This window comes from Poromitra crassiceps (genome assembly GCF_964638095.1).
Source record: "Poromitra crassiceps genome assembly, chromosome: 29".
NCBI lineage: Eukaryota > Metazoa > Chordata > Actinopteri > Beryciformes > Melamphaidae > Poromitra > Poromitra crassiceps.
In genome coordinates this window covers 3,971,883-3,994,382 of record NC_139641.1, presented here as the reverse complement: position 1 = coordinate 3,994,382, position 22,500 = coordinate 3,971,883, and the positions used below count along the sequence as shown (strand labels likewise).

Genomic DNA, 22,500 nt, shown 5'->3' with positions numbered 1-22,500 from the left:
CCTACATGCTCTGTATCGCCTTCCGGAAGGTAAGAGTTCATATTCTGAGAATAGAATATGAGAGGAGTCATCCAGAATGCGATAAGACTGCTTGATCACAGCTTCCTCAAAGATTGATTGAAGGGACGGGTAGTTTTTTATTCCTATCACCTTCATAGCGGCTTTCACCATCCTTTCGAGCTTAGATTTACTTTGGATGGTGAGGGAGCCGAACCAGGAAGCTAAGCCGTATCTGATCAGGCTACCGAGAACGGCATTGTAGAAAGTTAGCATGTTTGTGCTGCTCACTCCGAACAATCGGAGTCGGCGGAGGAAGTGGAGCCTTTGAGCAAGTTTTCCGCACAGGAAATCAACATGCATACTCCATTTAAGTTGGTTATCAAATTGAACTCCCAGATATTTATATGAACCGACCTGCTCAATTTCAATATCATCAATGATAATGGGGGCGTGTACACTCACTCCACGGGGGTCAAAGATCATCTCTTTGGTTTTGGAGATGTTCAGAGTGAGATGGTTTTGTTTACACCAGGCCCAGAAAGAGTCAATCTCATTGGAATACACTGATGGGCAGTCACCAGCTCGCAACAGGCTTAAAATAATAGTGTCGTCAGAGAATTTGATGACAAAATTGTTGGGCTGACTGCTTCGACATTCATTTGTGTAAACTGTGAATAGAAAAGGGGAACTCACAGAACCTTGAGGCACTCCAGTGCTACAGTGTTTTACTTCGGACAGTGTCCCGTTTATACAAACCTGCTGAGGCCTGTTCGTTAAAAGACTGTGGAACCATTTTACAATGGAGGGATTTACATTTAAATTTGTTAGCTTTTTGACAAGCAGCAGTGGGCAAACTGTGTCGAATGCGGCACTAAAATCTGCAAATAAGACCCTGGCATAGGCCTTGGGGTCTTCCAGGTGCTTACTGATCAGATGTGACACACTGATTATGGCATCTTCCGTGCTACGCCCCTCTTTATAGGCGAATTGGAGGGGATCAAGACTGGAGGAAACCATAGGTTTTACCATGCTCACAACAATCTTTTCAAAACACTTCATGACAGAGCTAGTTAAGGCTATTGGTCTAAAGTGCTTGTTTTCGGTGGGACAGGATATCTTTGGAACTGGTATAATTTTGGACTTCTTCCAAAGATCCGGAACAGTATGGCTCTCTAAAGACAGATTAAAAATGGGGCACCATGCGTCAGTCAATTCATCAGAACAATATTTGTACAGGCAAGCAGGTAAGCCATCAGGCCCTGTAGAATGCTTATTCTGAACCTTTTTAAAAGCTAACTGTACCTGTCGGGGGACAATTTCCAGCCCCTCTGAAGGATCAACAAGAGAGTTGGACATATCACTCATTGCTGAAGAAGAGGAGTTCATAGAATCATGTCTCAAAAAGAAATTATTAAGATTATTAGCATGATCAAGATCATTCATTGTCACAATGTGCTTTTTACTAGATGTCATGTTTGTAATCTTTTTCATAGAGTCCCAGAGTTTTATATTGTCCATTTTACTGAAACTTTGTTCAATCGCTCTTCGATGTTTATCTCTAGCCTTCCTCAACATCATGTTCAGTTCTCTTTGTGCATTTGCCACACCCGCCCGGTCCTTATTCCTAATGGCCAGCTTCTTTTTGTTGATGCAGGCTTTGACCTCCTTGGTGATATGTGGCTTATTGTTCGGGTAGTGGACAATGTCTTTTTTTGGGACAATACTGTCCACGCAAAACTTGATATAGTCAGTGGTTGTCTCGGTAGACTCATTTATGTCCGGTTGGTGGAAAATGCTCCAGTCAGTACAGGAGAGGCAGCCTCTCAATGTCTCAACACTGTCCTCTGTCCATTGCAGCACCGACTTGTGTTGGGGCTTGCTGGATTTGAGCACTGATTTATAAGTGGGCATGAGGTGGACAGTCAGGTGGTCAGAGTTTGAAAGAGGGGGAAGAGTTTTAGCTTTAAAAGCCTCCTTTATGTTGCTGTAACATTTATCTAAAACTATGTCATTGCGTGTACCGCATTTGACAAATTGATAGAACCCAGGTAATGCTGACTCAAGGCGACAGTGACAGACAGACAGACAGACAGACAGACAGACAGAGACAGACAGACAGACAGACAGACAGACAGAGACAGACAGACAGACAGACAGACAGACAGACAGGCAGACAGACAGACAGACAGACAAACAGACAGACAGACAGACAGACAGACAGACAGACAGACAGACAGACAGCACCAAGCCAGGAGGCCAGAGGGCCCATGAGCAAGGCAGTGAGCAGACACAGTGTTTCATTACAGGGATCAATAAAGTTGAATGAAAAAGACTAAATAAAGAGTTGATGTATTGTGAGAGGCTGAGGGGGGGGCAGGGAACACACTACAGATACATGATCTAGATGGAAGTATTGATCATCAACATCCATCAATATCTCATCCATACAAAGTCAAACTCATAAACTTCATAATTGAAAGGTCATCCAGGGCTTTTTCAGTTCCCTGATTAAAAAATGCACCAACATGATGAATGTGGCACTTTATAACTGATTGTGGTAAATGGGTAAATGATATTGTGTCAAATGGACCTCAAGGCCCCTGAATTGAATTGAATCTAAATTGTATCGTGGCCGAGTTTGTGAGATCAGCAAATATCATTTTGTTCACACACACACACACACACACACACACACAGACACAGACACACACACACACACACACACACAGACACAGACACACACACACACAGACACAGACACAGACACACACACACAGACACACGCGTGTGCACACAGACACACACACACACACACACACACACACACACACACACAGACACACACACAGACACACACACACACACACACACACGCGTGTGCATATGGGATCAGTATAGTCTCATATCTATTGACCTTGACCTTGACCTTTCACGAATGCACATGCTTTGTTTCGCAGTTGTATTTCGGACTCACTAATGCACACGATCTGTTTTACAAATGCACATTCTCTGGTTCGCAGTTGTATTTCGGACTCACTAATGCACATAATCTGTTTCACAAATGCACACGCTCTGGTTCACAAATGTAATATTTATGCAAACTTGTAATATAAATTCGGAAATGCACACGCTCTGCTTCACAAATATAATTTTTATGCAAACTTGTAATATAAATTCGGAAATGCACACGCTCTGCTTCACAAATATTATTTTGAGGCACACTTGTAATATAAATTCACAGATCATGCGAATTGCTCAATGTGCATTTACAAACTGCTTCTCATTTGTGAACCTGTCTACATTTGTGAGAGAAATTTCTGCGCTGCCTTTTTGAGACTCGTCTAACGGGCAGGTCAACGAATGTCACCATTGGCTGATAAAGCTGTGTGATTCTGATTGACAGATTCATCAGCCAATCAGGTGTTTGCTTTCAGCCAATCATATGGCTCCTTACATTTTTTCCACACGTTCACACGGAGCTACTGTTATGTGCGCATGCGCACAGCGTTCAAACAATGGCGGGCAGAACACACAACAGCAACAGCATGGAGACTGAGAGCTTCTTTTAATACATCCATGATGGATAGACTTAATCAACCTCAACCTGTAAGTAACACATTTATCTCATTATCCCCTCTAGTCATACCTTCCCCACGGTATCAGCTGTTTGTTTCCCCCGAGTGCCCAGGTCGCTTAAGCAGGCTGTAGGTTATTGTTATTCAACGTGATAATGGCTGCTGCGAAGCCCCAGAACTTTCCCCCCGTCGAAAAAGTCCGCATTGTGGGAATATTTTTGCTACGTTAAAAGCACGGATGGCCAAGGAAGATTAGAGGAGGAAGCTCAGCCAGTGACTGCCACACCAGGCAATACCACAAACATGATGCAAATCTGCGCGAACACCACCCGTCCTAATTTGGCAACATCTAGCTCATAGCAGATACCGTTAAAGTCAGATAAACACTCTCATAGGCTATCTCCGAGGCAGATCACATGGCTAATGTTATACGTTAACGTTACTTGACTGAGGTATGAACGTATTCCACTGAAGAGAAGTAATAATAAAATGATGAAAGACTTCTCCAAACTGAGGTACAAACTGTGTGTGCATAGTGAGTGACTGAAGCACAGGGAGGGAGGAGAGAGGATCAGCAGAGAGCAGCACAGGAGGAGGGACAGGCTAGGCTGTGTGTAGTGAGAGAGGGGGGGGGGGGGGTGTCACTGTGTGTGTGATCAACATTGAAACTATTTATGTCCAGTGTGTCCATTTGATTTTACAAAAGATAAGCATTTATTTGATATTATTAATATTATGATGTGTTTTAGTTTTACATAAAATTAATTAGATGAAATAAATCGTCACACTGCAGGTTTAGCCTCACTGAAGATACTGCGTTTATTTTAATTTTGTGAAAAGTAAAAAGTATTTTTATACTGTTAACTTAACATACAATGTTTACTGATGTTCCAAATGAATGTTCTATTATGTTATTAATAAAAAATTTGTTCAACGGCAACAAAATTATATATATAATATATAGCCAGATTTTACAATAACTCATAAAGGTCCGCGATGCAGAGGATGAATTTCCCCAAGGGGATAAATAAAGGATAACTTAACTTAACTTGATACCGTGAAACCGTGGTATATTTGAATTATTATACTGGCACATGGTTTTCATTTTATTTGAGACAACAGTTGCCTCTTGTTTCAACTGTGGGGTAGACAACATTAGTCACCGTTTTTGATGTGACGACGGGTGATCCGTCCACTTTTTTGTAAATGTCTCAATCTTTTTAACTGATCAATGATGCTAAATAATAATGCTAACTGCATTTAAGTGATGTATGACGGCTGCGTGGTGTTTGCGCTGTGCTAAGGTAAACGGCGCTCATCTCATTCTGCGGCTTGCTTGTGAAGCTGACAACAAGTAGTGGAGCAACGTGAACGTGTTGTGAGCTTATAGATGAATTCTTTGATATGGAAACAATTATAGCTCTCGTGTTATTTGGCCTTTTAGGATACAAAAGAGAACGTGACATCACATGGCTGCCCATCCATTTGAGTTCAATGGAGAGGATATTGTTGTGTTGCACTTTCTTGATAGTTAAAAAATGTATTTTATGAAAAGAATATATCTTCAAAATCCAGCTAATGAGCTCTGGCACATGTTACGACTGTGGTCGTATTTTGGATTTATGTTAAGTTGATTTTCCATTAATTGCTTGTGTTTCCCTCCCCTGATTGTCTGAGTGATTGTGTGCATGGGTTCCAGGTGTGTATGTGTGAGTGGCTGTGAAATCAGGAGCGGTGATTGGTTGGAGGTGGGAAGGCTCAGCCCTTATAAGAGAACCAACAACCAGAGGCTGGTGCGCGCAGGGCCACAACCCAGACTGCCCAGACCTCAACCAGCCACAACTGACTTTAGCATATTATTTACTGGAGCTGTAAGAGTAGGCCGCCCTTTATGTTTAACCCCCTTTTTCTCCTGTTTTTGTAGTTAGGGAGGTCAGATGATGTATTTTGGTTTCTTCTTCTTATTTTGTTAGGTAAGCTTTAATCCTTTAGGTAGTATCTTATTGGGCTTTGGCCTACTCTGAAGCCAACCTCCAGTTTTAGATTCCTTTGTTTTTGTAATTTGCAATCCTCTGTTTTGTTTAATTGTTTGTTAATAAATTCATTGTTACTTCTTACATCCCAACAACTTGTTCTGTGGCTGTTCTTGAGCTCTGGGGAGGATGGGGCTCTTTTCATGTATGATCCGGTTCCCCTAGGCCGGGTCGTAACACACATAATAATTTACAAAATAAGCATTGCTTTATCATTTCATGTACCTCTGACTCTACTGTCAGTGTCTTTTAAAAGCTTTTTATTCATTCATGTTTTTTTTTTTTTTACAGGACCTATCACCTCTAGTTTTTCTCGAATTGATATAACGTTAGCATGGAACCATCTCGTTATGACAGTGGGGAGATGATGTTAGCTTTTAGGTTGATACTAAACCTTCAGATCTTTACTACCTAACATCAGAAAAGCTAGTCACAATGCAGGCTGCAAACTCACCGTTAGCGTTAGGTGACAGCTTAGGGTAAGGTGACAGCCAACTTTTCATCCCAAAATAGGAGGATTTCTGAGTCGTTTGATTTCTGCCCTGGTATCTGTCACCTTTTTCACTCTCCATGACTTTGCATCCCTGAATATGAAGTCAGTTAGATTCATGGATCACTGCACCAAAACTTCTGATATGCATACATGAACCACCATCATTAGGTCAGTCAGTCAGTCAGTCAGTCAGTCAGTCAATTAATCAACAACTTTATTAATCCAACTCAGGGAAATTCGTTTTGAATAGTTTGTTGATGTAACAAATAGTAACATAAAAAGCAGATACACCAAATAGCTCAAATGTGAAAGAGAATCTATACATGTTGATAAATGAAGATGGCTGTGAACCCAAAATAAAAATAATTATAATATTGTGACCCAGAGTTTAACTAAACTTCTGTGGGCACTGGACAGGGCTCTGCTAAGCACTGCAGTGTATGAGATTAAAAAGTGACTTCTTCTGTTTTCTTTGCAGGTATATTTCCACCAATTCCAATGGATCTGTGTCCTGTCAGAACCCTCAACTGCTGCAGTGTCCTGCAATACAGAACCATCTAGGTCACACATGGGCCGGACCCGGACCATCTCAATCCGGCACCCAACGTCCTCAAAGGAAAACAAAACAATGCACAAAAAGTCAATAAAAGACAGCATCACGTTAATAAATCTAATCCGCTACAGCCATTTGATTTGTATCACTATGATATCAGGAGATTAACAGGAGAAATTACCAATCACAGCGGGAGAGAGGGTTACAAATAGAGAGACCCCCACGAAAATCAGGAGTGTTGGCAGTTATCAGTCCAATGTGTTGCACTTCGCTTACTTTATATTATGTAAGTTAGTATGGCCCTCTGGAAAAAAAATGTCCCACCCCTGATCTAGGTTGTTAGACTTTCAGATATCAAGTATCTTGGTCAACAGGCTGGCATAAGTAATGTCTCTTATAATGATCATTAAAACTGATTTGGTGACACAAAGTATTTAACACTGTTTCATTATTTGCATCATCGAACATAGCTGCTATCAAGAGGTTTTGAGGTGTCTTCAGTGACCAGCTTACTGTACCAGGTCACTCTTAACACATTGAGTGCCAGCTGTTTTTTCAATCCTGTAGGTAAGTTGTGCCAGGTTTTTTTTTGAGGATTCTGGCTCATTTTACAAGAGCCAAGGATTCTTTTCTGTTAAGACTTCGTGAACACCAATCATCTAAAAAGAACTAATAGAATGTGTGCTTTCTCTGTCTAAAAGAGTTAGTTTGCAGAGTTAGTAGTTATGTAGATATTAGCCGTTGAGTACAGCATGGTTTCAGAGATTTTCAGAGAGTTTAGAGATAAATGGATTTTTAGAACCACCTCACGTGCCTGTGATTATGGGTGCCCTTGGGCAAGTCTGTATACTGTATTGTGTGTGTGTGTGTGTGTGTGTGTGTGTGTGTGTGTGTGTGTGTGTGTGTGTGTTCGCGCGTTGCTCCGCGGCTCTGAGAGGAAGAGATCTCTGTCCGTTCTTTGCCCCCACAGCGTGTCTGTCTCCCACTCTGTGTGCTCTCTCTCTCTCTCTCTCTCTCTCTCTCTCTCTCTCTCTCTCTCTCTCTCTCTCTCTCTCTCTCCTCTCTCTCTCTCTCGGGACTAGAGAGAGAGAGAGAGAGAGAGAGAGAGTGTGTGTGTGTCTCCAAACTCCTCCCTCCGTCTGTGCTGCGGAGGGAGGAGGCTCCGCGGCCACTTTCGGGCAGTCTGGACTGTAAAACTGGCTCGTTCGTTTCTTGAGGTGTCGGCTGAGAGCTTTGAAGAAGCTTTTGCGATTCTGGTCTTATTTATGCGCAAAGGTACTCGAGTGTGTGTGTGCGCGCGCGCGCGCGCGCGCGCGTGTGTGTGTGTGTGTGTGTGTGTGTGTGTGTGAAATCGAAAGAGTTTTCGCCCAGCCATTTCCTTGAAAATTAGACTGGCTTTCTGCAGCGGACCCGTGGCTGTGGCTTTCTCTCTGTCTTGGGAGAGAACTGTCGCCACTTAGTGGTCGGTAAAATAGATTATACACATTCTCTTCCTCCAATATTGATATAGAAGACGTAAAAGGGGTTGATTGATGTCCCACCGTCAAAAAAAAAAAATGTTTATGTAAAACGAGATATCTCGTCTTTGGCACTCAACGGTCGGATTATGTAAGACGAGATATCTCGTCCATGGCACTCAAGGTGTTAACAGAAGTGACTACGCTGTTGTCTGTTAGCCAAATATATTTCCAGGCTGTTAGATTATAGATTATCTGACATCAGCAGTCTTGATAGATATTCCACTGTCATTGTTTTAATTTTGCAGAGTTGTTGGCTGATTTGTTCTCTCTTTAGTTGAGATGTTTTGCATGAACTGTAATACCATCTGATATTTTCAGTGTTCCTGCAAAAAAAAAAATCCACAATTCATTTAAACAGATGGACATTTGCTGGTCTCAGTTCATTTATTTTCACGGCAAAAACAGATGCACTCATTTGGCTTTTCCATCAGGTCATCCTGTCATTGAAGGTTGGAGGCAGGAGATTCTTGCAGACAACAGTGAGCCATGTCAGCCTGGTTTTGCAGCATGTCAGATTTTCAAACCTGTCCAACAAATCAATATAAAATATCAAACAATGTTGCTGCCTGTCCAAAAATCTATAAGTAAGTCACATTGGTTAATTTGAACTAATTTTAATTAAAATGTTTGTGTTATTAATACAAATGTAACGTTACTCAAGATTAGAGACTAGTGAGCAGATTACTAAAATATACTATAGTGGAGGTAATAGCCACATTTTTTAAATTAGGTTGATAGTTTACCCACCTCATTTACCAACCATTACACCCCTGACTGTAACGTTAGTTAAATATGCTGGCTGCTGTTTATTATGTTGGTATTTCTAATATAGTTAATCACAATAGCTAGCGTTTTAGTGACAGACCAAGGGAAGCATAGCCTACAGACTGATCAGTTAGTGCTCATAAACTACTAGCGTTGTACTGCATTGACTAGCTCACAAAAGTTGCTAATGAAATAAACAGACTTTGAAAGGGGTAACGTTAGTTGTAAGAGCAAATTTACCAAAGAACTTACCATAAATTAGTATTTTATCCGGCGTGGCGTGCCCCGGCCACTTGCCATCAGAAGCTGCCGAGCCTTCACAACTGATGTCATGTCTTAACACCGAATTGCTGGCTAAGTTAATATTATATAAATTAATGCAAACCATTCTCAAATACACTACTGCCGCATGCGCTAGGACGTGTCATCAGTGATGTTATCTGGGGTCGTAAGGTGTTTCGGGTCTGTCAACATCATACACCCTCGCCCAGTAGACCCAGCCGAGGCCAATTAAGACCCCGACTCACGTCCCAGAAGCCGCTACGGATCAGCCTTACTACTCTATCTGCAACGTTGCCCGCGGGAGGGGTAAAAGAGAACCCAATCCGCTGCAATAGAGCTAGTGCTACGCCGCAGTATTGGCCCTTCGGTGCATGGAGGATCTAGGCTCTGTGGGTTTCTCCCGGCCGTGCTCCTCCTTCGTCTCACCAGACCCCCCTCATGTCAAAGGCAATCCAGAGGCTGAAGGGATGCCTCAAGGACGCCTCAAGAGGGCCTGTGCGCTGCACGTCATTTACCTGCGTCGAGCACCTCGCTCTAGCCTGGAGGACCCCAGGCCGCGCCGATCTTGCGCAGATTTTCAGGAGGCTAATCCGTAGCGTTTGTGGATTTCTCCCTCACGAGAGAGCCAAGATGGGGTGCTAATCCCATCCCGTACCGGGTTGCCGTCTCTCCGGCCGTCAACTGTCTCTCCAGCTCGTCACCAAACTATACTTGGTTGTCACCTAGTCTTTCCTAAGTGTCACTGGCCAGAGGCAAGCCAGGATTCTACATTCTCAAATACACTACTGCCGCATGCGCTAGGACGTGTCATCAGTGATGTTATCTGGGGTCGTAAGGTGTTTCGGGTCTGTCAACATCATACACCCTCGCCCAGTAGACCCAGCCGAGGCCAATTAAGACCCCGACTCACGTCCCAGAAGCCGCTACGGATCAGCCTTCAGGAGGCTAATCCGTAGCGTTTGTGGATTTCTCCCTCACGAGAGAGCCAAGATGGGGTGCTAATCCCATCCCGTACCGGGTTGCCGTCTCTCCGGCCGTCAACTGTCTCTCCAGCTCGTCAATCATAGTAAAGTGCCACTGAAAATCATTCCAAAAAGTTAACAGCGTGTGATGTTGTGGTGTTTGGATTTGACAGTAACCAGGAACTACAAGAGCAACGTGAACCACGTGATACAGTACTTTTCCAAGCCCGCTATTGGATGATAAGTACAAATACGTCATGCACATGGACCTTAACACTTTGAGTGCCACGGCCCTTGGGCAAAAGGTGCTGTACTGTGCCACATAGGCCGCAATGCATTTTAAAACAGTCATATAATTTCTTTAATAATTACTATGTAAACACTGAACACGCACAAATAACGATGAGACTCTCTTCTATCACCTGCAAAAAAAAGTTTATTGATCCCATTTTCCGTTCTTTAGTTATGAGCCAGAGAAGATAGCTTGATTAGACCAAAAGCAGCCCTTTTTTTCTACGAGCTGAGATAATGAGCCTTTTGTGAAAGGAAGCATTTCAAGCACATCATTGACTCATTGCTAATATTTTCTGATGTAATGCTGCAGCTGCCTGCGGGTCTGTTGTATGCTGTAGTGTCCTGCGTGCCCCACCTCCCCCCCTCCTCCCCCCCCCCCCCGTTGTGGGAGGAGTAGCTCTCTGCTCTGCTGGGCTCTGCTGTGAATGCGTTTGTCTGCGTGTGCTCAGCAGTGAAAAGTCCGCTAGTCCAGCTTTTTTACACCCGCGTGTATGTCACCATGCTTCCAGTTGAGAACTCCACGGCTGATTATGCGAATGGATTGTTGCAGCGGACACGAGGTGCTCAATTGTGACAGCAGATTGGCTGCTGCAGGGGCACAGCTACGTTATGCTTCAATGAAGCAGCTGCATACGGACGGATGCGATGCGATTTCCTCTTCCCAAACGACTTCTTCTGTGTGTTTTACTCTATGGTTTTACTCCACTTTCTCTCATCTGGAGTGCGCTGTCGCCACCTAAGGGTTCTGTAAAATAGGTTAGACACGTTCAATAGCTATCATATTGTAAGAGGCGATGTAAGAGGCATAGATCGACACCCCCCGGTCAAAAAAACAATTTCGAGTTACTGACGCCATTTGGCGTCGCTGGCAGCCTACGGTAAATTTCTAATGACGCCATATGGCGTCGCTGGCACTCAATGTGTTAAACATAGCTGTCCGCTCTCTTTACCAGAGAAAATGCAAGTTGACAGAGTTAGCGATCACAAAATATGGCAAGAAAGAACGCGTGGCAACAAATTTATTTTCATTTGTTGAGACATGTCTCAGTTGTTAATAAAGGACTGGGTTTTCCCTCGGTAGGGATCGTTTAAGTGCACGAAATCTCCGCTGGGCCCGCCCAACGTGTGGAAAAAATGTAAGGAGCCATATGATTGGCTGAAAGCAAACACCTGATTGGCTGATGAATCTGTCAATCAGAATCACACAGCTTTATCAGCCAATGGTGACATTCGTTGACCTGCCCGTTAGACGAGTCTCAAAAAGGCAGCGCAGAAATTTCTCTCACAAATGTAGACAGGTTCACAAATGAGAAGCAGTTTGTAAATGCACATTGAGCAATTTGCATGATCTGTGAATTTATATTACAAGTGTGCCTCAAAATAATATTTGTGAAGCAGAGCGTGTGCATTTCCGAATTTATATTACAAGTTTGCATAAAAATTATATTTGTGAAGCAGAGCGTGTGCATTTCCGAATTTATATTACAAGTTTGCATAAAAATTATATTTGTGAAGCAGAGCGTGTGCATTTCCGAATTTATATTACAAGTTTGCATAAATATTACATTTGTGAACCAGAGCGTGTGCATTTGTGAAACAGATTGTGTGCATTAGTGAGTCCGAAATACAACTGCGAAACAAAGCATGTGCATTCGTGAAAGGTCAAGGTCAATAGATATGAGACTATACTGATCCCATATGTGCACACGGACACCTGAAATACTGGTGCACATAAACACACACACACACACACACACACACACACACACACACCTGAAAATTTGGTGCACATAAACACACACACATACACACACACACACACACACACACACACACACACACACACACACGTGTGCACACGGACACCTGAAATACTGGTGCACATAAACACACACACATACAGCGGCCTGCATTCTGTGTCTCATTCAATCCTCAGGTCAGCTCCACCATCAAGACCTCATTCTTCTCAACATGGTCTAAATCAGACACTGCCTCTCCACCTGCTGCTGAATCCCTCATCCACACCTTCATCTCCTCCACTCAGACAACAGCAACTCCCTCCTCACCTTCAAAGCCCTCCACAACCTGCCACACCCTACCTGAGGGACCTCCTCCCCCCCATGGACCCACCTGAACCCTCTGATCCTCGTCCACTGTTCCCCTCACTGTTCCACCATCTAAACTTGGCAGCTTTGGTGATCGAGCCTTTTCCAGAGCAGCTCCTCGTCTCTGGAACTCCCTCCCCCAGCCTGTCAAACAGCAGCGCTGGGCTGCCCAGTTAGTAAAGTTACAACGTAGCCAAAGCTTCAGTTAGATTTCATCTGTTAAACCAACATTTGTTACAAAATGAATGAAATCATAACGTTAATCAAATGCTACAGAAACATTAGCTAATCAACACAGAGCTGCAAAGATCAGTTCCTCGGATAATTAATGGGATTAGTTTGTTGCCCAGAGCAGCTCTGGCTGCTAGGAGCAATCTCCAACAACGAGAATCTGATTTCCGTACAGGCGTCATTTTGATAAACTGACGTCATAGTGGGAATCTACATGGTTACTTTTGGCGAGACAAAATATATTAGAACTTAAAGTGTCATATTTACAGAGCTAGAGAGGATTGACTGTATATAAATACACAACGCACTGTGTGCAAATCTAGAAACAGCAGCTCTACATAAGAAAGTTCAGAGGGGCGGGACCTCACAGAGGTTCTAACTCAACGGAGCTACTGAGCAGAATCAGTTCAGAATAAATCTCATGATGTTGATGTCAAGTCAACAGAGGAAACTGTGACCCAATAGAGGTACGGCCTCCACATTTAATATAGCTGTGTGCCTGTTCCCTCTCTCCCCTACCCATAACCTCACCTACTGCCCTACCTGCTCCCTCTCTCCCCTACCTATAACCTCACCTACTGCCCTGCCTGCTCCCTCTCTCCCCTACCCATAACCTCACCTACCACCCTACCTGCTCCCTCTCTCCCCTACCCATAACCTCACCTACTGCCCTACCTGCTCCCTCTCTCCCCTACCTATAACCTCACCTACTGCCCTACCTGCTCCCTCTCTCCCCTACCTACCCATAACCTCACCTACCTCCCTACCTGCTCCCTCTCTCCCCTACCCATAACCTCACCTATGTAGATAAATAAAATATAACTCCTGTTCATTACTACTCCAGGAAGATAGAGGGCGCTGTGAACTGCAGACACAGTGTCTGGGCGGAGCCTAGACCAAAGGTTATAAAGGAGTAAGACACTCTTTGTTCGAGGTCATTTGCCATCTACAGGAGGTTGGGAGAGCAGGCAGTGAACCAGATCCGTTTTGTTGGACTTTTGTTTTGTAAATAAACTATGTTACAATTTACTCTCTAGTAAATGGACTTATTTAAAGGTTCAAACGAAATTCCTCACCACACCTACCACCCTACCTGCTCCCTCTCTCTCCTACCTGTCAAAATGAGTCTAGGACACCACGGCTTGATGCTGCTCAGAGAGCAGTAGCCGAATGGCATGAAAGTGAAAAGGAGAAGTTAGAGGTTATTGCATTATAATGGTATAATTCAGTAATTATAAGGTTTATGATCAGGTGTTGTTTATGTGTTTAATAGAGTACAAGTGGTAATCAATGTGTTCTAAAGGTGTCTGGTGGATACGTATGAAACTAAGGTTACAGTACAAGTACAATAGAGTTAAAACATTATGAGTCTCACACACACAGGGCCTGTGGGGTAACCATGCTGTGTGTGGCAATGTGAACGCATCCGGCACATGTGATGCAGCAGAACCAGAGAGTGAACACTCACGTGGAGGATGTAACGTTCACGTGCGTGTATCTGTGCATGTGAAGTGTCAATGATCGATAACCAGTAATCAATTGTATCTGTGGTGGGTGTTAGAGTAAGGAGTGGAGTATGGGCACGCACACACATTTATATTAAGGGTGTAGGGAGTTCAATTAAGTGTGTTTAGAGGAAAAAGAGATACATGATTTGATGATATAAGAGGTAGGGATGGGAATCGAGAACCGGGTCCCAGTGGATCGATTCCTTGGAATCGTTAGCCAACGTCCTGAACGATTCCACTATCGATTCCATGCGCGATGACGTCACACGCTGCGACACGCACGCAACGCAGCCTTGTTTTGTTTCCAGCCACCATGGCTCTAGGCAGAAGCAAAACGATGACCACAGTGCCACTTGCAATGCTTGCAAAACCTCTATTTCGTCAAAGGGGGGAAATACTAGCAATATGCAGAAACATTTGTCCACACAGCATGCAATAATTTTGGAGGAATGTCACGTTTTTGATGTGCTACGGAGTGACGATAACATGGCTAACAGCAGCGCGGCTAACAGCAGCGCGGCTAACGTTAGCGCGTCATCTGTTAATATGGAGAGTAAACTCCTCCAGACCCTGTCTATTGTGTAAACCAGATTTCACCAATACTCCATTTCCATCCATTTAATTGAGAGGATGATGACGTTCAGAGTCAGACTGGTTCAGGGGCTGGTAGTCGCTTTGGGTCAGAGGCTGCAGCGAGTACTTGTGCAGCTCTAGGCTAGAGCCTCTAGCCCCTCCATTCACCCAGGCAGCTGGGAAGAGTAAAATAACCGAGGCGAGGGTAAACGAATGTCCCCGAGCAGTGACTAAGTTTGTCTGACATGCCAGCTAAAGTAAAATGTCCAAAGTTGCATGTTGTCATTCTAACCACTAGTTCTGTTTCATTCATTCCCACTATATATTTTCTATGGGGAGATGACAAAGATGCTCAACCCAAAATACAAACCCCCAAACAGAGCCAGTTTAACAGACACACTGATCCCTGCTTGGTATGGGATTGAAAAGAGCAATCTGATCTCAGAGCTGAATAATAATACATAATTATAATAATAATAATCTAAAAGAAAATTAATGTTAATAAACCCGTTTGTACTCTTTTTTTTCCCCCTTGCCCAATGAGAATCGATAAGAGAATCGATAAGGAATCGGATCGATAAGCAGAATCGAAAATGGAATCGGAATCGCTAAAATCTTATCAATTCCCATCCCTAATAAGAGGGGTAAAAGAGGAAGTAGAACAAGGTGCCTGCTTGGGAAATACAGTGGTTGACTGAAGATATGTGGAAATGTTCCAATGGAAAGCCACAGGTGTGGCAAGGTGGCTATATTGAGTAAGTTAAAATAGCAAACTCAGCCTGACCTTGTTATTGTTGACCATATAAGGGCTCCCTGTTGGGGTGAGTGCGCTGGATATTGGCTAAGAGGAGGTGATTTGGCGAGAACGTTCTTATAAAAGGGAGGTATTTTGTGGGTTGAGGACAAGCTTCCAACCGTCGAGCGGATGCCACATCGGTTTGCAGATCCAACCGCCTAGACCAACCGAGGACGAGTTCCAGTCTGAGCTAACGGGTAGGAACTCTTCCAAGATATTTTTTGATGCAGGCCATTTAAGATAAGTGTCATCTGACAGATAGAAATCAACAGCTAAAAGTATGGATGAACTGATGACTATGAGTGGTTGTGCGGGGCAGGCTCCCTGCTGCGACGGGGTAGCTGAGCAGCGTGAACGATATTGTTTTCCTCCAGAACGGAACCTCACCTACTGCCCTACCTGCTCCCTCTCTCCCCTACCCATAACCTCACCTACTGCCCTACCTGCTCCCTCTCTCCCCTACCCATAACCTCACCTACTGCTCTACCTGCTCCCTCTCTCCCCTACCTACCCATAACCTCACCTACTGCCCTACCTGCTCCCTCTCTCCCCTACCTACCCATAACCTCACCTACTGCCCTGCCTGCTCCCTCTCTCCCCTACCTACCCATAACCTCACCTACTGCCCTGCCTGCTCCCTCTCTCCCCTACCCATAACCTCACCTACTGCTCTACCTGCTCCCTCTCTCCCCTACCCATAACCTCACCTACTGCCCTGCCTGCTCCCTCTCTCCCCTACCCATAACCTCACCTACTGCCCTGCCTGCTCCCTCTCTCCCCTACCTACCCATAACCTCACCTACTGCCCTACCTGCTCCCTCTCTCCCCTACCCATAACCTCACCTACTGCCCTGCCTGCTCCCTCTCTCCCCTACCTACCCATAACCTCACCTACTGCCCTGCCTGCTCCCTCTCTCCCCTACCTACCCATAACCTCACCTACTGCCCTGCCTGCTCCCTCTCTCCTCTACCTACCCATAACCTCACCTACTGCCCTGCCTGCTCCCTCTCTCCCCTACCTACCCATAACCTCACCTACTGCCCTGCCTGCTCCCTCTCTCCCCTACCTACCCATAACCTCACCTACCGCCCTACCTGCTCCCTCTCTCCCCTACCTACCCATAACCTCACCTACTGCCATGCCTGTTCCCTCTCTCCCCTACCTACCCATAACCTCACCTACCGCCCTACCTGCTCCCTCTCTCCCCTACCTACCCATAACCTCACCTACTGCCCTACCTGCTCCCTCTCTCCCCTACCTACCCATAACCTCACCTACTGCTCTACCTGCTCCCTCTCTCCCCTACCCATAACCTCACCTACCGCCCTGCCTGCTCCCTCTCTCCCCTACACATAACCTCACCTACCGCCCTACCTGCTCCCTCTCTTCCCTACCCATAACCTCACCTACCGCCCTGCCTGCTCCCTCTCTCCCCTACCTACCCATAACCTCACCTACTGCCCTACCTGCTCCCTCTCTCCCCTACCCATAACCTCACCTACTGCCCTACCTGCTCCCTCTCTCCCCTACACATAACCTCACCTACCGCCCTGCCTGCTCCCTCTCTCCCCTACCCATAACCTCACCTACCACCCTACCTGCTCCCTCTCTCCCCTACCTACCCATAACCTCACCTACTGCCCTACCTGCTCCCTCTCTCCCCTACCTACCTATAACCTCACCTACCTCCCTACCTGCTCCCTCTCTCCCCTACCCATAACCTCACCTACTGCCCTACCTGCTCCCTCTCTCCCCTACCTACCCATAACCTCACCTACCACCCTACCTGCTCCCTCTCTCCCCTACCTACCTATAACCTCACCTACCTCCCTACCTGCTCCCTCTCTCCCCTACCCATAACCTCACCTACTGCCCTACCTGCTCCCTCTCTCCCCTACCTACCCATAACCTCACCTACTGCCCTACCTAAAGGAGGCTGAGCTGAGCATCAAGACACTGACAGAGCCGAGGATGAGGGTTGCTGTGTCTCTGCTGGTGCTGCTGATGTGCTGTGGGTCTGGGCCGGGCGCTCGGGCCGCGGTGCCGGGCGGTGAGGAGGAGGTCTCTCTGCCAAACCCCGACCTCTGGCTGGAGCTGCTGAAGGAGATGGTGCACAAGATGGAGAGGAAGATTGCAGGTACTTGGGAGGTGGGAGGTGGCATTTATCCGGTAACCCTGCATGTTTTGGGGCTTATTCATAAAACTTGCTGGCAGGTTTAGCGTGATGTTAAAGTCCCTGGAAACCAGAAATATTTCTTTATTATTTAGCATTTTGAGTTCATCACATCACAGGACCCTATGTTAATAAGCTACCAGCCAAATTTGAACGATGATGAACGTTGCAAAGTATATAAATTTAGGTTTGACAGGTGTGGCAAAACGCATGAGATTTCATTATTTTTTAGAGTGTACTTTCTCCCGCGGAATGTGTGGGCGTGTCCGTCTGCAGCAGGGACATTTATCTCCTCCGAGAGAGAGCGCGAGAGAGAGGGGGGGGAGGGAAACGGAGAAAGAGATCAAGTTACACAGCACTTGCGAGTGTGTGTGTGTGTGTGTGTGTGTGTGTGTGTGTGTGTGTGTGTGTGTGTGTGTGTGTGTGTGTGTGTGTGTGTGTGTGTGTGTGTGTGTGCGTGTGTGTGTGTGTGTGTGTTGCTCCGCGGCTCGGAAGAGATCTCTGTCCGTTCTTTGCCTGAGTGTCTGTCGAGAGAGAGAGAGAGAGAAAGAGAGAGAGAGAGAGAGAGAGAGAGAGAGAGAGAGAGAGAGAGAGAGAGAGAGAGAGAGAGAGAGAGAGAGAGAGAGAGAGGAGCGCATGGCTGAAACCCGACACCTTGCTAATCTCACAAGCACAGCGCTTGGCAGAGGCACACAGGGAGGGAGACGGACAGCGAGGGAGCGCTGTCACTGGGGGCAAAGAACGGACTTGCCATAGGTGGGTGGGATTGCGTGCGTGTACAAAGGTTATATAGAGCTTATGACGTCATAAGCTCCTGCGTTTTAAGACCTCGCGCACTGCTGTCTTCAATGAGGAAGTACTTTGTAGAATCTTGTAGAAAAGTGGCGATTTTAAGGCTTTGGGTTGAAAGTAATGTATAATAATTTCGGAGGCACAAAATTACTAACATAAGACCCTAAATAACATAGTTAGAACGTTTTTGTGGATTTTGGTTTCCAGGGACTTTAAAGCAATATTCCACTTAGTTTTAACATGGGGGTTATTTTTTGGCTCTTGACCACCATGAAAAGCAGAATATAAACTAGTCAGCAGAAGCGGCTGGATGAGTTTGTAGATGTGTGGTGTTTGAATGAGGCCAGAAAATATCCTGAAAATGTAGGATTACTTGTGCAGTGCCCGTTCAACACATGCCTGGTCAGAACAGGCTGATGTGTGGCCTCTGGTATGGCTGCTTGTAGCTCAGACACTGGACACGCCACTTTGGGTCCTGAGTGATACACCTGCTGATAGTAAGATGTGTGACGCTACATTGAGTGATACACCTGCTGATAGTAAGATGTGTGACGCTACATTGAGTGATACTGTGTGGAGTATATTATACTGCTACTGAAAAACAACCTAATTGTGCAAGTTCCAAAAGTGAAGACCTGGAAAATACCCTATTCTTTTTCTAGAGATATCCAGACATTTCCAGACCTATGTAGCAACTCTGTATACAGTAAAGTAACAACAACAAAACAAATCCATAAAGTTTTGTCGTGCTTCCAGCTCAAGACTCTGCAGTGTCGTCTCTCAGAGCTGAGCTGAGCACCACCAACACCGAGCTGCAGCTGCAGAAGAAGAAAGTGGAGAACCTGGAGGAGGAGAACGCAGGTGGGATGCCCCGGGCAACCGCACATCACAGCTAGTAGCCTTCTTACTTACACCTACTATACTGTGTGGAGTACTGTACCACTAATGAAAAACGATATCTGTCTGGAGAAATTGGATTAGAATAGAGTTCATCCCAAAACCGCCACATTATTTTCTTTTGTTTCCTGTTATATTTACTAGTGCTGAAACTATTCAGCAATTAATCAACAAATTATAATTTTGATCATGGATTGACTGTCTTAGTCATTCATCAAGTAAAATACCAAACATTTCCTTGTTCCAGCTCCACCCATTTTCAGCTTTTCTCAGTTTAATGTCATTATAAAATGAACATTTTGGAAATATGCCAACACATGCCTGGTCAGAACAGGCTGATGTGTGGCCTCTGGTATGGCTGCTTGTAGCTCAGACACTGGACACGCCACTTCGGCCCAATCCCAATTCCTATCTTAACCCTCAATCTTAACCCTCAGTCTCAAAAATGCGCACTCCCGCGAAGTGCTAGTGCTGTCCCGATTCTCAGTGTGTTGAGTTAAGGATGAAGTTTAAGGGCTGTATGTCCCTTACTTTTGAGATTTTCCAGGACCACCCTTGGCAGTGAGTGAGATCAGGGGCGGACTGCATAATCGTGCACGTCGGGCAAATGCCCGGTGGCCTGGCCTGCAATTTTTTATTTTTATTTTTTTTTCTTGCAGGCCAGGCCAGGCCACTCACTGAACAGCAGGCCAGGCGCCGCCTACTGGTTTACTAGTGGTTTTATTACTTTATTCAGGTTTAAAGTGGGTGCATCTCATTGTAAAATTGGACTTGGCCCAAATCTGGCTTCAAACGGCCCAAATCTGGCTTTAAACGACCCAAATTGGGCTTCAAACGGCCCAAATCTGGCTTTAAACGGCCCAAATTGAGCTTCAAATGGCCCAAATTTTTCGGCCCGTATCGGCCTGGCCTGCTTGGTATCTAATGCCCGGCCTGAATTATGATCCCAGTCCACCCCTGAGTGCGATCCCAGAATCCCTTGCGTGTCATCAGCTAGATCTATTCAGATGGAAGATGGCGGCGAAAGGAGGAAAAAAGCAGCCCTACAAAGTCAAGTATTTCCTTGTTAATAGCGATGTAAAAATTACGATAACCATTGTATTAGCTTAGTTTAATGTCATTTTATGGATTTCCGTTTTGGAATCCTAACAACAATTGTTGTTGCTAACTATCGATAGTCAGTAGCCGTGCTGGTGCGGTCAAGCCATATTATTATTATTATATAATATTATAACATTGTTAACGTTGTTACGAAATGCCATAATTCTCGGTGGTAATGTCGTTGTTGAGTTGTTTTTATCAAGATACAGCCTACGTGTAATGTTTGCACGGACATTTTCGTAAGATGACCGGGCTAGCATTATCTCCCAGGCTGTTTATCTAACGATAGATCATTAGATAAAAAGCATGGGAGATAACTGCAAACTATTATCACATGAACACGGTAGTCAGTAGTTACAACATCCAGCAGTGCCGATAACATGTTTCGGTTTAACTGATGGCCATGTTAACTCGGCTACGTTGCAACGTTAGCAATGTTATAATATAATATAATATAATATAATAATAATAATATGGCTTGACCGCACCAGCACGGCTACTGACTATCGATAGTTAGCAACAACAAATGTGTTAGGCTCCAAAACGGAAATCCATAAAATGACATTTAAACTAACATAATACAATGGTTATCGTAATTTCTACATCTATATTATCAAGGAAATATTTGTAGGGATGCTTTTTTCCTCTCCTTTTGAATTGACAGACTGGACGGAGCTTTGGCGTATTGCTGCCCCCCACAGTCTGAAGACGTATCTGCCTTTAAGGGCTGTCCCATTTTAAAGTCGCAAGATAGCCCTTAACACTTAGTTTTGAGGGCTACTAAGATTGAGGGTTGAGCTTGAGGGTTAAGATTGAGGGTTAAGAAAAGAATTGGGATTGGGCCTAAGGGTCCTGAGTGATACACCTGCTGATAGTAAGATGTGTGACGCTACATTGAGTGATACACCTGCTGATAGTAAGATGTGTGATGCTACATTGAGTGATACACCTGCTGATAGTAAGATGTGTGACGCTACATTGAGTGATACTGTGTGGAGTATATTATACTGCTACTGAAAAACAACCTAATTGTGCAAGTTCCAAAAGTGAAGACCTGGAAAATACCCTATTCTTTTTCTAGAGATATCCAGACATTTCCAGACCTATGTAGCAACTCTGTATACAGTAAAGTAACAACAACAAAACAAATCCATAAAGTGTTGTCGTGCTTCCAGCTCAAGACTCTGCAGTGTCGTCTCTCAGAGCTGAGCTGAGCACCACCAACACCGAGCTGCAGCTGCAGAAGCAGAAGGTGGAGAACCTGGAGCGGGAGAACGCAGGTGGGATGCCCCGGGCAACCGCACATCACAGCTAGTAGCCTTCTTACTTACACCTACTATACTGTGTGGAGTACTGTACCACTAATGAAAAACGATATCTGTCTGGAGAAATTGGATTAGAATAGAGTTCATCCCAAAACCGCCACATTATTTTCTTTTGTTTCCTGTTATATTTACTAGTGCTGAAACTATTCAGCAATTAATCAACAAATTATAATTTTGATCATGGATTGACTGTCTTAGTCATTCATTAAGTAAAATACCAAACATTTCCTTGTTCCAGCTCCACTCATTTTCAGCTTTTCTCAGTTTAATGTCTTTATAAAATGAACATTTTGGAAATATTGAAGTTATGTCCAGAACTATGTAGGAGGGAATAGGCAATATATTGATATTATATCGATATCATGATATGAGACTCGATATCATCTTAGATTTTGGATATGGAAATATGGTGATGTCTTTTCAGGGTTTTAAAGGCCACATTACAGTAAAGTGATTTTCTGAACTTACAGACCGTTTTATTACTGTATTTGGCTTTAACCACTGAGTCATTATATAGTGAT

At 44.6% G+C, this 22,500-nt stretch overlaps 2 protein-coding genes across 5 annotated transcripts in view; one reads left to right on the top strand and one right to left on the bottom strand.

Annotated features, from left to right (window-relative positions):
• Positions 1-22,500, bottom strand: part of LOC310800277 (RNA-binding motif, single-stranded-interacting protein 3-like) — a gene marked incomplete at both ends in the record, with an annotated part of 140,237 nt that overhangs the window by 81,340 nt on the left and 36,397 nt on the right. The window lies entirely within an intron of this gene.
• LOC310800145 (uncharacterized protein) overlaps positions 1-22,500 on the top strand; it is a 45,143-nt gene that overhangs the window by 18,825 nt on the left and 3,818 nt on the right. For 3 of the 4 annotated variants that reach the window (XM_083662729.1, XM_083662730.1, XM_083662727.1), the window contains 2 exons: positions 19,413-19,517; positions 21,830-21,934. In XM_083662729.1, the coding sequence (XP_083518855.1) occupies positions 19,413-19,517; positions 21,830-21,934 (210 nt within the window). Of the gene's footprint in view, positions 1-19,412; positions 19,518-21,829; positions 21,936-22,500 lie in introns of all 4 variants that reach the window. The other variant, XM_083662728.1, reaches the window with a different exon arrangement.